This window comes from Armigeres subalbatus, chromosome 1 (genome assembly GCF_024139115.2).
Source record: "Armigeres subalbatus isolate Guangzhou_Male chromosome 1, GZ_Asu_2, whole genome shotgun sequence".
Lineage (NCBI taxonomy): Eukaryota > Metazoa > Arthropoda > Insecta > Diptera > Culicidae > Armigeres > Armigeres subalbatus.
The window spans coordinates 121,985,721-121,998,993 of NC_085139.1; the positions used below are offsets into that span (position 1 = coordinate 121,985,721).

General features: G+C 39.1%; 1 protein-coding gene and 1 long non-coding RNA gene across 2 annotated transcripts; one reads left to right on the plus strand and one right to left on the minus strand.

Annotated features, from left to right (window-relative positions):
- Window positions 1–705: 705 nt before the first annotated feature.
- LOC134205062 (uncharacterized) lies at window positions 706–7,177 on the plus strand. The gene is made up of 2 exons (XM_062679958.1): window positions 706–766; window positions 5,844–7,177. Exons 1-2 carry the CDS (start codon window positions 711–713, stop codon window positions 7,138–7,140), a joined length of 1,353 nt encoding a protein of 450 aa, XP_062535942.1. The 5' UTR covers window positions 706–710; the 3' UTR covers window positions 7,141–7,177.
- LOC134205066 (uncharacterized) lies at window positions 4,941–11,620 on the minus strand. The gene is made up of 4 exons (XR_009978051.1): window positions 11,538–11,620; window positions 11,111–11,468; window positions 10,731–10,904; window positions 4,941–5,679 (listed from the first exon to the last, which is right to left on the minus strand). It is a non-coding gene; the product is annotated as an uncharacterized LOC134205066 (long non-coding RNA).
- Window positions 11,621–13,273: the final 1,653 nt, after the last annotated feature.

The following is a 13,273-nucleotide window of genomic DNA, read 5'->3' on the forward strand; positions in this document are numbered from 1 at the left end:
TTTTCAGGAAAATCCTTCAGGAAGTTTTCAGGAAAATCCTTCTTCTTAGTTCCATTAGCATTTCATCCGGAAGTTCTTTCAGAAATTTATCTGAAAGTTCCTTCAGAAAATCCTTTGGATGTTCCAACAGCAATTCCTCCGGAAATTCCTTCAGGGATTCCTTCAGAAAGTCTCCGAAAAATCCATCAGGAATTTATCCTGAAGTTTGTCCAGAAATTCTTCTGGAAATTTCTCTAGAAAATCTTATGGAAGTTTCTTCAGGTATTTCACGGTGAATTTTTCCGAATCCCTACAGGCAATTCTTCAAAAATAAATTCAGAAGAATTCCACAAGGAAATTCAGTTAGAAAAATCCGTTGGAATTATATTTAAAGACTCACTATAAAATCCAAGGGAAAGTCATTTCCCTTACTCATGAAGATTTAAAAGAATATTTTCTTGAATTCTAAAAATTTGAGTGTTAAAAAGTAACCGATACATAAAACAAGGGGACGATTGCCATTACAAAGCTATTGAATTTTGAATTTTTTTCACTGCTAATCATAATTTTGATATTGAAGACATTTGAAGACATTTTTACTCGGCTGTGAAGACATTTGAAAATATCCCCTGGCATCCCTGGTTGACGAACGAAGAAGTGACGAGAGCTCAGTTTTGAAACAGAAGTTGTGAGTAGCAGTTCAGCTTATAAAAATTTAGCGTGAAACAAAAATGGAGGCCTCCGACAATGGCGTGGTGCAGGATTCGGACAACGCTCTCACAAAGAAGTAAGTTGAGGAAAATTTTACAATTGATGGTAATTAAAGAAAGATTGATGCAATAAAAAACAAAAATTTGTCTAGTAAGTGTTGAGCTTAAAACAGCGTATAAAAAAAAAAAAGCCTTTTTGACTGCATTTTTTACAATTAACAAAAAAAAAAAAGAATAGTCAGCCATTTTGGAAGTAATGAAACAACGTGTAATGGCAAAGGTCAAATCTTGAAAGTCTTCGGTTAACTTGATTACTCATTTATATAATAAATTGCATAGATAGAAGCTTAAGCTAGAGCAAAGTGAAAAACGGCAATATTCGAAGTCAGAGAAATATCAACCACATGGCAAAAAAAAAAGTAAAAGTAGAATTTCGGGTCGGCCATTTTGAAAGTAGTGATGCAATGTGTAGAAATATTTTTGTTGAGCTATATCGATTAGTCGGCCATTTTGAAAAATAATTGAAATATTGGAAACTCAGCTATGAAAGCGGAGCTGTTCTTGATTTGAGAAATGGACAGAAGACTTCACAACAATATTTCCACCTTGACTTGGTATTCAAATAAAGCTGAAACCGAATTAAAAAAAAGTACAGATTGGGGTTTTCAAATTTGAGGGCAGTGCAGCTTCTCCTATACCGATAGCAACTCAGCCTGGTAAGCTGACTTGCGAAACGGACAGAAGACTTCACAACAATATTTCCATCTTGACTTGGTACTTACGCTGAAACTGAATAAAAAAAAAGTACAGATTGGGGTTTTCAAATTTGAGGGCAGTGCAGCTTCTCCTATACCGATAGCAACTCAGCCTGGTAAGCTGATTTGCGAAACGGACAGAAGACTTCACAACAATATTTCCATCTTGACTTGGTACTCAGACAACGCTGAAACTGAATTAAAAAAAGTACAGATTGGGGTTTTCAAATTTGAGGGCAGTGCAGCTTCTCCTATACCGAAAGCAACTCAGCCTGGTAAGCTGATTTGCGAAACGGACAGAAGACTTCACATCAATATTTCCATCTTGACTTGGTACTTAGACAACGCTAAAACTGAATTAAAAAAGTACAGATTGGGGTTTTCAAATTTGAGGGCAGTGCAGCTTCTCCTATACCGATTGCAACTCAGCCTGGTAAGCTGATTTGCGAAACGGACAGAAGACTTCACAACAATATTTCCATCTTGACTTGGTACTCAGACAACGCTAAAACTGAATTAAAAAAGTACAGATTGGGTTTTTCAAATTTGAGGGCAGTGCAGCTTCTCCTATACCGATTGCAACTCAGCCTGGTAAGCTGATTTGCGAAACGGACAGAAGACTTCACAACAATATTTCCATCTTGACTTGGTACTTAGACAACGCTAAAACTGAATTAAAAAAGTACAGATTGGGGTTTTCAAATTTGAGGGCAGTGCAGCTTCTCCTATACCGAAAGCAACTCAGCCTGGTAAGCTGATTTGCGAAACGGACAGAAGACTTCACAACAATATTTCCATCTTGACTTGGTACTTAGACAACGCTGAAACTGAATTAAAAAAAAGTACAGATTGGGGTTTTCAAATTTGAGGGCAGTGCAGCTTCTCCTATACCGAAAGCAACTCAGCCTGGTAAGCTGATTTGCGAAACGGACAGAAGACTTCACAACAATATTTCCATCTTGACTTGGTACTTAGACAACGCTAAAACTGAATTAAAAAAAGTACAGATTGGGGTTTTCAAATTTGAGGGCAATGCAGCTTCTCCTATACCGATTGCAACTCAGCCTGGTAAGCTGATTTGCGAAACGGACAGAAGACTTCACAACAATATTTCCATCTTGACTTGGTACTCAGACAACGCTAAAACTGAATTAAAAAAGTACAGATTGGGTTTTTCAAATTTGAGGGCAGTGCAGCTTCTCCTATACCGAAAGCAACTCAGCCTGGTAAGCTGATTTGCGAAACGGACAGAAGACTTCACAACAATATTTCCATCTTGACTTGGTACTTAGACAACGCTGAAACTGAATTAAAAAAGTACAGATTGGGGTTTTCAAATTTGAGGGCAGTGCAGCTTCTCCTATACCGAAAGCAACTCAGCCTGGTAAGCTGATTTGCGAAACGGACAGAAGACTTCACAACAATATTTCCATCTTGACTTGGTACTTAGACAACGCTAAAACTGAATTAAAAAAGTACAGATTGGGGTTTTCAAATTTGAGGGCAGTGCAGCTTCTCCTATACCGAAAGCAACTCAGCCTGGTAAGCTGATTTGCGAAACGGACAGAAGACTTCACAACAATATTTCCATCTTGACTTGGTACTTAGACAACGCTAAAACTGAATTAAAAAAAGTACAGACTGGGGTTTTCAAATTTGAGGGCAGTGCAGCTTCTCCTATACCGATAGCAACTCAGCCTGGTAAGCTGATTTGCGAAACGGACAGAAGACTTCACAACAATATTTCCATCTTGACTTGGTACTTAGACAACGCTAAAACTGAATTAAAAAAGTACAGATTGGGGTTTTCAAATTTGAGGGCAGTGCAGCTTCTCCTATACCGAAAGCAACTCAGCCTGGTAAGCTGATTTGCGAAACGGACAGAAGACTTCACAACAATATTTCCATCTTGACTTGGTACTTAGACAACGCTAAAACTGAATTAAAAAAGTACAGATTGGGGTTTTCAAATTTGAGGGCAGTGCAGCTTCTCCTATACCGAAAGCAACTCAGCCTGGTAAGCTGATTTGCAGAAACGGACAGAAGACTTCACAACAATATTTCCATCTTGACTTGGTACTTAGACAACGCTAAAACTGAATTAAAAAGTACAGATTGGGGTTTTCAAATTTGAGGGCAGTGCAGCTTCTCCTATACCGAAAGCAACTCAGCCTGGTAAGCTGATTTGCGAAACGGACAGAAGACTTCACAACAATATTTCCATCTTGACTTGGTACTTAGACAACGCTAAAACTGAATTAAAAAAAATACAGACTGGGGTTTTCAAATTTGAGGGCAGTGCAGCTTCTCCTATACCGATAGCAACTCAGCCTGGTAAGCTGATTTGCGAAACGGACAGAAGACTTCACAACAATATTTCCATCTTGACTTGGTACTTAGACAACGCTAAAACTGAATTAAAAAAAAGTACAGACTGGGGTTTTCAAATTTGAGGGCAGTGCAGCTTCTCCTATACCGAAAGCAACTCAGCCTGGTAAGCTGATTTGCGAAACGGACAGAAGACTTCACAACAATATTTCCATCTTGACTTGGTACTTAGACAACGCTAAAACTGAATTAAAAAAGTACAGATTGGGGTTTTCAAATTTGAGGGCAGTGCAGCTTCTCCTATACCGAAAGCAACTCAGCCTGGTAAGCTGATTTGCGAAACGGACAGAAGACTTCACAACAATATTTCCATCTTGACTTGGTACTTAGACAACGCTAAAACTGAATTAAAAAAAGTACAGACTGGGGTTTTCAAATTTGAGGGCAGTGCAGCTTCTCCTATACCGATAGCAACTCAGCCTGGTAAGCTGATTTGCGAAACGGACAGAAGACTTCACAACAATATTTCCATCTTGACTTGGTACTTAGACAACGCTAAAACTGAATTAAAAAAGTACAGATTGGGGTTTTCAAATTTGAGGGCAGTGCAGCTTCTCCTATGCCGATAGCAACTCAGCCTGGTAAGCTGATTTGCGAAACGAACAGAAGACTAGTTGGTGGATCGCTAGATTCAAAAAAAAAAAACCAGCGCTCGAGCGCGCTGGTGTGCCTTGAAGAAGACACTTGGTCCGGGTGGACCCAAGGAATTAACTGACCATTGAGTGAGACGGTACAAGACGGTTAAGCAAGTAACCGAGACGATGGGTCGCGACATTCAAAAATCCAGCTCTCGAGCGAGCTGGTGTATCTTGTGGAAGATATTTGGTCTAGGTGGACCCCGATAATTAATTAAAAAGGACTCTCGAGCGAGTTGATGCTTTGTAGAAGATAGTCTATGCGGTGGTGCGCAAACAAATATAATCAGCTCTCGAGCGAGTTGGTGTATCTTGAGAAAGATAAATTACCCAGTCCGAGTGGACTCGAGAGCGCCCAGCTCTTGAAATAGTGTCAAGCAAAAAAAAAAATAAATAAAAATCAAAAAAAAAATAAATAGATTTGAGCGCGCGAATGAATTAGCTTGGGTAAGACATATGATCAAAGCAGATTGAAATAATAATAATAATAATAGTAATAAAAAAAAAACATTACCTTGTTGTGTTATCATTAGACTGTTGAGCCATAATATTCGCTAATCTGAGTCGGAATGTTGCTGATGTCGTACTTGATCTAGTGAATCATTATTGGAAGGTCTTGAGTAGATTATTTCTTCAAATCGGCTAATCCCAATTCGTAAGCGGTGCCAATTGATGGTTACGTCCTTCGTTCCAGGAGCACATGCTGTTAATCAAGTATCAAGCCGGGTTGGAATAATTAGTGTATCCAAATGATCCGTTAGATGATCGGCATTCAAACGAGTTAGTGCATCTTGAACAGAAGACAGTTCTGGCTGGTCACTAATATTATATTGATCCTTCTAAGTCGATGCGTGTTTAGCAATCCGAAGGACCACCGAGATAATAAATTATTCCGAAATAATGCATTGAGCAATTCAATGGTCTTGATTTTTGATTATTTTGCGAATTAGTTGATTGTGCTGTGTGATGAATAACTTATTCAAATGCATTGAATTTAGTTCACGAGAAAGCTTATTGTTTAAGACACTTGCTTAGCCTGGTGGCAATCAAAATACATACTCTTGAGAGGGTGCGCGTTCTCAGTAAGGTATCCGTATCAATCCGATAATCAATTTGGTCAGTATGAGCTTGTTAGTTAAGTTTTCGGCAAACGTCTGCGGCCAATCGTAGTAGTACTGTGATTATGTAGATGATTGAATGAATTGTTGTAATCTGGAATGGTGATTAAAACCGGGTTATAATAAAATAGTAAAATGATAATGGTTAAATGGTTACAAGGAAATTGTTAAACAAATCGTTATATCATATGAATACTAAATATATCAACTAAGATATTCGAAATTGACTAATAAAGTCAAATGGTTCTGTTCTTTTAGGAAAGCAACAAGATCTGCCACTAATTCAGCTTTGACAAAAGAACTGGAACAGGAGAGACAGCGTAATGCATCACTGCTCGCCAAATTGAAGAGAGTTAAATCTGACCACAGAAAATTTGAGCAATCAGTAAACGAAGGTAGCTTCGTTCGGCTTCATTCCACCATGAGAGACGATAGTTCGGGCAATGACCACAACTCCGTATTCATGTCATCCATGAGCAACCTATCACTGGCTTCCCTGAACGTACCAGAATGCAGATCCGCCGACGGAGAAGACGAAATCGACCGAAAATCTTTCGAACAGTGGAAGAATATGTTGGAGGCATCAATGCAGCTGGCAGGGGTTGCCGACGAAGTCACCAAGATGAACATATTCACTATTAAAGCAGGTCCGAAATTGTTGGATGTTCTAGAAGGGACAGTCACGCATCCGGAAACTCCCGATATTGTAACAAATCCGTACGCAAATGCGATTCAACGATTGAATGCATATTTCGGATCGCGTGACTACATATTTATGCAGCGTCAAAAACTAAGATCCCTAACTCAAAATGCAGGAGAAAAAGATGTAAAATACGTTAAGCGGGTCATCGCTATAGCAAAGCTATGTGACTTCAGCGATAATAATTTGCCGGAGCAAGTGGCGGACTCAATTCAATCGCACGCGTTGAACCAGAAAGTTCGCGAGGCTGCAAGAAAAATGCTTCGCAAGGGTGGTTCATTGGCTGACCTACTAGATAGAGTGCGCACTCTGGAAATGGATCAATTGAATGAGGACATTTTTGTCAAGAACAATAGTCAGGCAGCGCAGCTAACAGTAGCAGCTGTCACATCCGCTGGACAAAGAAATCAGCTTGGAAGGCAAGGCAGTTTTGGCAACCCAAGAAATCAATCAAACACACAGCATTACCAATATGGCAGCAACAACGGCTTCGGTACACGTAACGGACAGCGCAGTTTTTCTGGTAATTGGTTATCCGGAAGAGGAGGAAGAGGCATTGGCCGTCGAGATATCGTTAGAAATACTACATCACGTGTCCCATGTTGGAGATGTATGAGTAGGCGACACCAACCATCCGAATGCTTTGCTGTTGACCAGGCGTGCCGAAACTGTAATGTTAGAGGACATTTTGAACGGGCATGTCGTCAGCAGAAACCTTCGGTGTCATCATCCGAATCAATGAAACGTCGTTACAGTAACGATTCCAAGGAGTCATCGTCAAAGAAGATTGCTGCGGTTAAAGAAGAGGATGATATCCCTGTGAACGAAACAGTAAGTGGCCCATCTTCCGAATAAGCTTTTATAATCCATTCTCGCACAAGGTGGATATACTTCGCCATATTAAACTGATTTTCTTGATAATATGTTTTCTACCATACTTGAAATGAATTCAAAATAAATAATAATAAAAAAAATAAAAAGTTCGTTAATAAAGTTGTTCAAATTTCAGAAGCTTACTTGTTCAATCGAACCTGACACGCTAAGTAAAGAAAGCGTATCGCCAATAGTAAATGACTTAACTGAAACTGAGACATTCCAGATCGCTAAGCCCGGATCGGTCAATCGTACTACAGAATGTATCGATATTGGGGTTAGTTATTCTGCGACTTTTTATCAATCAATTATTTAATCAGTATTTTTTTCAGAATACTGGATCGATTGCAAACATTGGTGTAAACTCGCGTAATAATGGAATAATTGTAGCACAGGTAGCAGGCATTGAGATATCATTTTTGATTGATTCGGGAGCTGAAGTGAATACTGTCGGGAGCGATACTTTTGAATCTCTCATGCATGACAGTTCAGCTAAACCCAATATGTTTTGCATAAAAGCAGGTAGCGATAAACCGCTAAAGGCATATGCTATGACAGAAGAGATCCAGGTAGTAGCGTCATTTGTAGCAGAGTTAGTAATAAGTGATAACCGTCCTAAACTCTTGGAGAAGTTCTACGCTGTAAAAAATGCACGTGCATTACTCGGCAGAAGTACCGCATTGCGTTACAGCGTTCTGCAGCTTGGGCTTGACGTTCCAATTCGTTCAGAATCATATGCCTTATTTCCTGGTGAAATTCGCTCCCTGTCAGTAAAGAAAGAATTTCCCAAATTTAACGTGGCGCCCGTAATTATTAATTACGATGAGAGCATGCCGCCGTCCAGAAAGATCTACACAAATATCCCACCAGCATTTAGATTGGAAACAGAGCGTCGACTTGATGATCTTTTAGAGTCTGGTATCATCGAACGTGTCACAGACGGTATGGACAAATCCTACTGCTCTTCGCTCTTGGTGGTTCCGAAGGGCAAGAATGATATACGATTGGCAGTTGATCTTCGAAGTCCTAACAAGGCCATCATTCGTAGCCCGTTTCGAATATCAACCCTTGAATGCATTATGACTGATCTACCAAACTGCAAATGGTTCTCGACAATTGACCTAACTAGTGCGTTTTTTCACGTAGAACTCGATGTGAAATCGCGGCACCTGACAAATTTTTTTGCGGGTAATGGAATGTACCGGTTCAAAAGATTACCATTTGGCCTCACCAATTCACCAGATATATTCCAGGAAATTCTACAGACGATAGTATTAGCGGGTTGCAAAGGTGTTCGCAATTATCTGGATGATGTTCTTGTATTTGGCACAACTAAACAAGAACACGATGAAAACCTTAAAGCAGTACTAGAGAGACTCCATGAACATAATGTTTGTATAAATGAGAGCAAAAGTGTCTTCGGACAACAGACAGTAAAATTTCTTGGATTTGAAATGTCTGAAGAAGGTCTCAAGGTTGAAGAAGATAAATTAAGGGCGATAAGAGAATTTCGGCGCCCAGAAACTCAACAAGAGGTTAAGAGCTTCCTCGGTCTAATGAATTTTACTGAGCGGTTCATACTACATAGAGCAGAAAAAACGGAAGGATTGCGAGATCTAGCGAAGTCTGATTATTTCTACTGGAACGATGACCTTGAACAGGAGTTTTTATTTATGAAGAATGAGGCCTTGAACACCATATCGAAATTGGGATATTTCGATACTAAAGCAGATACCGAAATATACGTGGACGCTTCACCAATTGGATTGGGAGCGGTGCTTATACAGTTCGACGGGAATAGAGTACCAAGGATAATTTCGTGTGCATCGAAAGCCCTCACAGAAACTGAACGCAAATACCCACAAACACAGAAAGAGGCCCTCGCTATTGTTTGGGGTATTGAGCGTTTTGCATTCTATTTGACGGGGAAGCGATTCGTGGTTCGCACTGATTCAGAGGCCAACGAATTTATTTTCGGAGACGGGGCTAAGTCTAGCAAACGTTCTGTCTCTCGAGCTGAATCCTGGGCATTACGTCTACAAGTATATGATTTTACTGTGAAGAGAATCCCAGGGGTCCTAAATGCAGCAGACGCACTGTCGCGTCTAATTTCCAAGTCTCAAGTCGATGAGCCTTTTGACGAGGAGGACGAAAAACATCTGCTTTATTCGTTGGATGTCGGAGCCATGAATATTACTTGGCAGGACATTCAGCTCGAGTCTGAAAGTGATGCAGAGTTAGAAGACGTAAGAGTAGCGATTAAGACAGATATATGGCCAAAAGAATACGTTCGATACCAATCTCAATCGAAAGATCTTCGGGCATTAGGACCACTCGTCTTCAAGGAAGATAAGATAATACTTCCAACAATGTTGCGCACTAAGGCGATCCAGGAAGCTCACCAAGGGCATATCGGCTACCCAGCCATGAAAAGAATCCTTCGCGATTACTTTTTGGTGGCCGGGTATTGGCCCCGACGTCGAAAATTTCTAAAAAATTGCGAAACTTGCGCTATAATTTCAAGAAAAAATCCTCCTATTCCTCTTTCTAATCGTCAATTGCCAGAGGGCCCATGGGAGATCCTGCAGGTAGATTTCCTCACCGTGCACGGTTGTGGTTCTGGTGAATTTATGGTATTAGTAGACACATACTCACGGTTTATTTCCGTAGTAGAGATGAAATCTACAGACGCCAGGAACACGAACGATGCTTTGCAGAAAATTTTCTTTACCTGGGGGCTCCCATTGATTCTGCAGAGCGACAACGGGCCGCCTTTTCAAAGCGCTGAATTTGTCGAATTCTGGGAAGCGAAAGGAGTGAGAATTAGGAAGGCAATTCCGCTGTGCCCTCAGACTAATGGCGCTGTTGAACGCCAGAATCAAGGCATTACCAAGGCACTGATTGCAGCAAAACATGAAGGTGTAAATTGGCGGAATGCATTGCAACAATATGTACATTCTCACAATACAATGAAGCCTCATGCTAGACTAGATATAACACCTTTCGAGCTTTTAGTGGGGCGTAGGTACAGAGGAATATTTCCTGCCCTTTGGGATAATAAATCAGATGTGGTTGACAGACACGAAATACGAGATAAGGACAGAACAACAAAACTACAAAGTAAACTTTATGCTGATGATCGTAGAGGCGCGAGACCCTCGGATATTGCTGCAGGCGACATTGTATTGATGGCGGTTCCAAGAAAGAGCAAACTGGATGCGACTTTCTCCGCAGAACGCTACACAGTTCTTTTGAGAGACGGAGCAAGAGTAGTTGTTAGAAGCGAACGTGGTGTCCAATATACACGTAACGTTCAAGATCTCAAGCGAGCACCGACCTCAAACAACGAGAGCGACCATATAACCCTACCAGGATGTACTGAAGAGCCACAGGTCAGCAGCGGATTGACAGCAAGGGCAGATCCAGCCTTAGAACCAAACCAAGTGCGACCCCAACGTAATATCAAGAAACCAGAAAGATACAAAGATATGTTCATGTATCACATCTTCCAGTAATTCATTGGACTGTTGAAGTAAGTAACGCCTGTTTATTGGTCGATTTAATAAACTTACCATGTTATTGATGCACGACTAATATTATTTTTTTATCTCCAGATTTTGCTTGTCGGTCATCGTTAACTAAAGTGCACATAATACCGTTTTTTAGTGGCTTCCTCAGCGAGAGTGTTATATGGATAATCCCATAGTTTTAGTTATCATCCGTCTACCGTAAAAACTTGTTGTTTCCTATATTCAAAGAATAGAAAAGAAGTGTAAATATATACAACGTACTTGGTGTTAGATATCATTGAACTATACAACTATGAACAAACATATTTTTGCATAAGTTACGCTTATAATCTGCTTATTCCAGTCACTTATAATGGACGGCATTATGGTGAAATACGTATTTAGTTAAAAAAAAAAATACCTTTTTTGAGACCATTTCTTACCTAGATTATGAATCAAGAAGCCATACGATTCTATATTTTGTCGCATTTCACTCGATTTGATATTAAACTCGGTAATTTCTCTTCTGGTGGAATTAAATAAACACGGAATTTTCAAGTTCCAACGTCGCTCTTTTTGAAGTTGAACTACCGTTCCTCATCTAGCCGCCGGTATATCAAGCTACGCTGGACTTGTCGCTAGTTTTATCCAAGTTTACGGTGAAAATTTAATTACCATTGTAGATTTCCCGATGGTTTTGAAAATTTTGTCTTGAACTGCAGATTTCGCTTCGCAACCACATCTGAACGGGTTGGATACAATCGTACTTCACCTTACGTAAGCATCATTTTTCTCAGTAGTCTATAGACGAAAAACAAATTTTCTTTGTTATTCTACTGCTTTGTTGTATTATTTCATAGAAAAACTTACCTTACAGTATTTTTAATGATAAAACAACCATTATCAAACTGTATGAAAAAGGGCTAAATGGTATTTACAATTGCAAATCGGCGATGCAAACAGGCGAAAACGTCAAACAAATTGACAGCAAGGCTTGACAGGAGGGCGAAAATGATTTTGAGAAAACATTATGGCGTGTTTCTGAAGGGCGTAATTGTACACGGATAAAAAAAAAAGTGTCAACCAATATTTTTTACTACCCAGCTTCCAAAATTAAACAGGAACAAAATTGATTTTTATGTCGTGAGACTGAATACGCATAAACGCATTCTGTAAATACTAAAAACTACTTAAATAATAGTCAATAGTTGAACAGAAATTAAAATACTGGCGGCCAATATTGAAATTCATTTTTCTCCATTTGAGTAAATTGCGACATTGGCCCTCATGGAACAACTGTGTCGATATGTGACATGACAGCCCGACTGTCATTTTTGGTAACTCACTGCCAATGCAGCATCAAAGACATCAAGCGTCACGAATAGTTATCGAATTGGTGTTTAAGTGTATTGGATCACAGGCATAGAATTGGCTCTTACATTTCAATCCTTATACATGTGTGCACTGAGACAGGAAGGTACTTCAAATATTGTTTTATCTGAGCATTAAAACACTATCAAAAATCCACACATTTTTATTGGCAAATATCCATAAATTTAAATTATGATGTATATAAGCGCACACATAACCATTCTTAACGCAAACCACTATTAATATATTTATATTTTATAGTTATATAATAGAGGAGAAGGCAGATGTAGGAATAATAGCAAATACATCAAAATTGTTATAATACAAAAACGGACATATTTCTGGTGTAGTAAAAGTTCAAATGAACCAGTGTGCTCTAGTACGTTATATCATTGGTTTGGTTGAAATGAAAAGCTTATAATTGAGCTTTTACATTCATCGGTTTGAAGCAAGAAGAAAAGAATGAGTGAGATCTCTTTCTCTCTCGAGAGAGAGTAATTGTATTGTCGAGTCGATATTGTCGACATAACGTGTGTTGACGAACGAAGAAGTGACGAGAGCTCAGTTTTGAAACAGAAGTTGTGAGTAGCAGTTCAGCTTATAAAAATTTAGCGTGAAACAAAAATGGAGGCCTCCGACAAAATCTAACAAGCATGTTATTATTGAGCGTGTTTATTATCTCACTAACTAAAGCTAAATGGTCCGTTTACTGGCGCTAAACGTCAAAATTATATTCTTGCCACACAAGATACATTTTCATGCAATTGCTAGGCATTGGAAAGCTTACAATTGATATATCTAGACCAACATTTGAAAAGGGCGTAACAGCCAAAATTTATTTCTTCTTATTCCTCGTCTACATATAAAGCTATACATGTAGACGAAGAATCAGAAGGAATAAATTTTGGCTGTTACGCCCTTTTCAAATGTTGGTCTAGATATATAATAATAACAATGGAAATGCTAATAGAACAAAAGTTGAAAACAAGCCAAGTTCCAGTAGGAATATAGAGCAATTGAAAAATAAGAAGCATTACTGTAACATTCAGTAAAAGAAATTTAAGCATGTTGAATGTTTGTTAAAGGTTTTTGTAGTTTTCAAGGAAGCATAATAAATGTCGGATATTGTTCACGAAAACCCACTGAGGTTATTTTAAAATGTATACATTGAAGTCATGTGAGCTTTTTTTAAAAGCTCATTTCTAATAAGTATTGTTGAAACAATAATATTTTGC

Excerpts from the sequence above, each read along its gene's own strand:
- LOC134205062 (XM_062679958.1), top strand. The coding sequence starts at position 711 with ATGGAGGCCTCCGACAATGGCGTGGTGCAGGATTCGGACAACGCTCTC. Across the intron at positions 767-5,843 it reads GACAACGCTCTCACAAAGAA|GAAAGCAACAAGATCTGCCA; the intron begins GTAAGTTGAGGA and ends CTGTTCTTTTAG.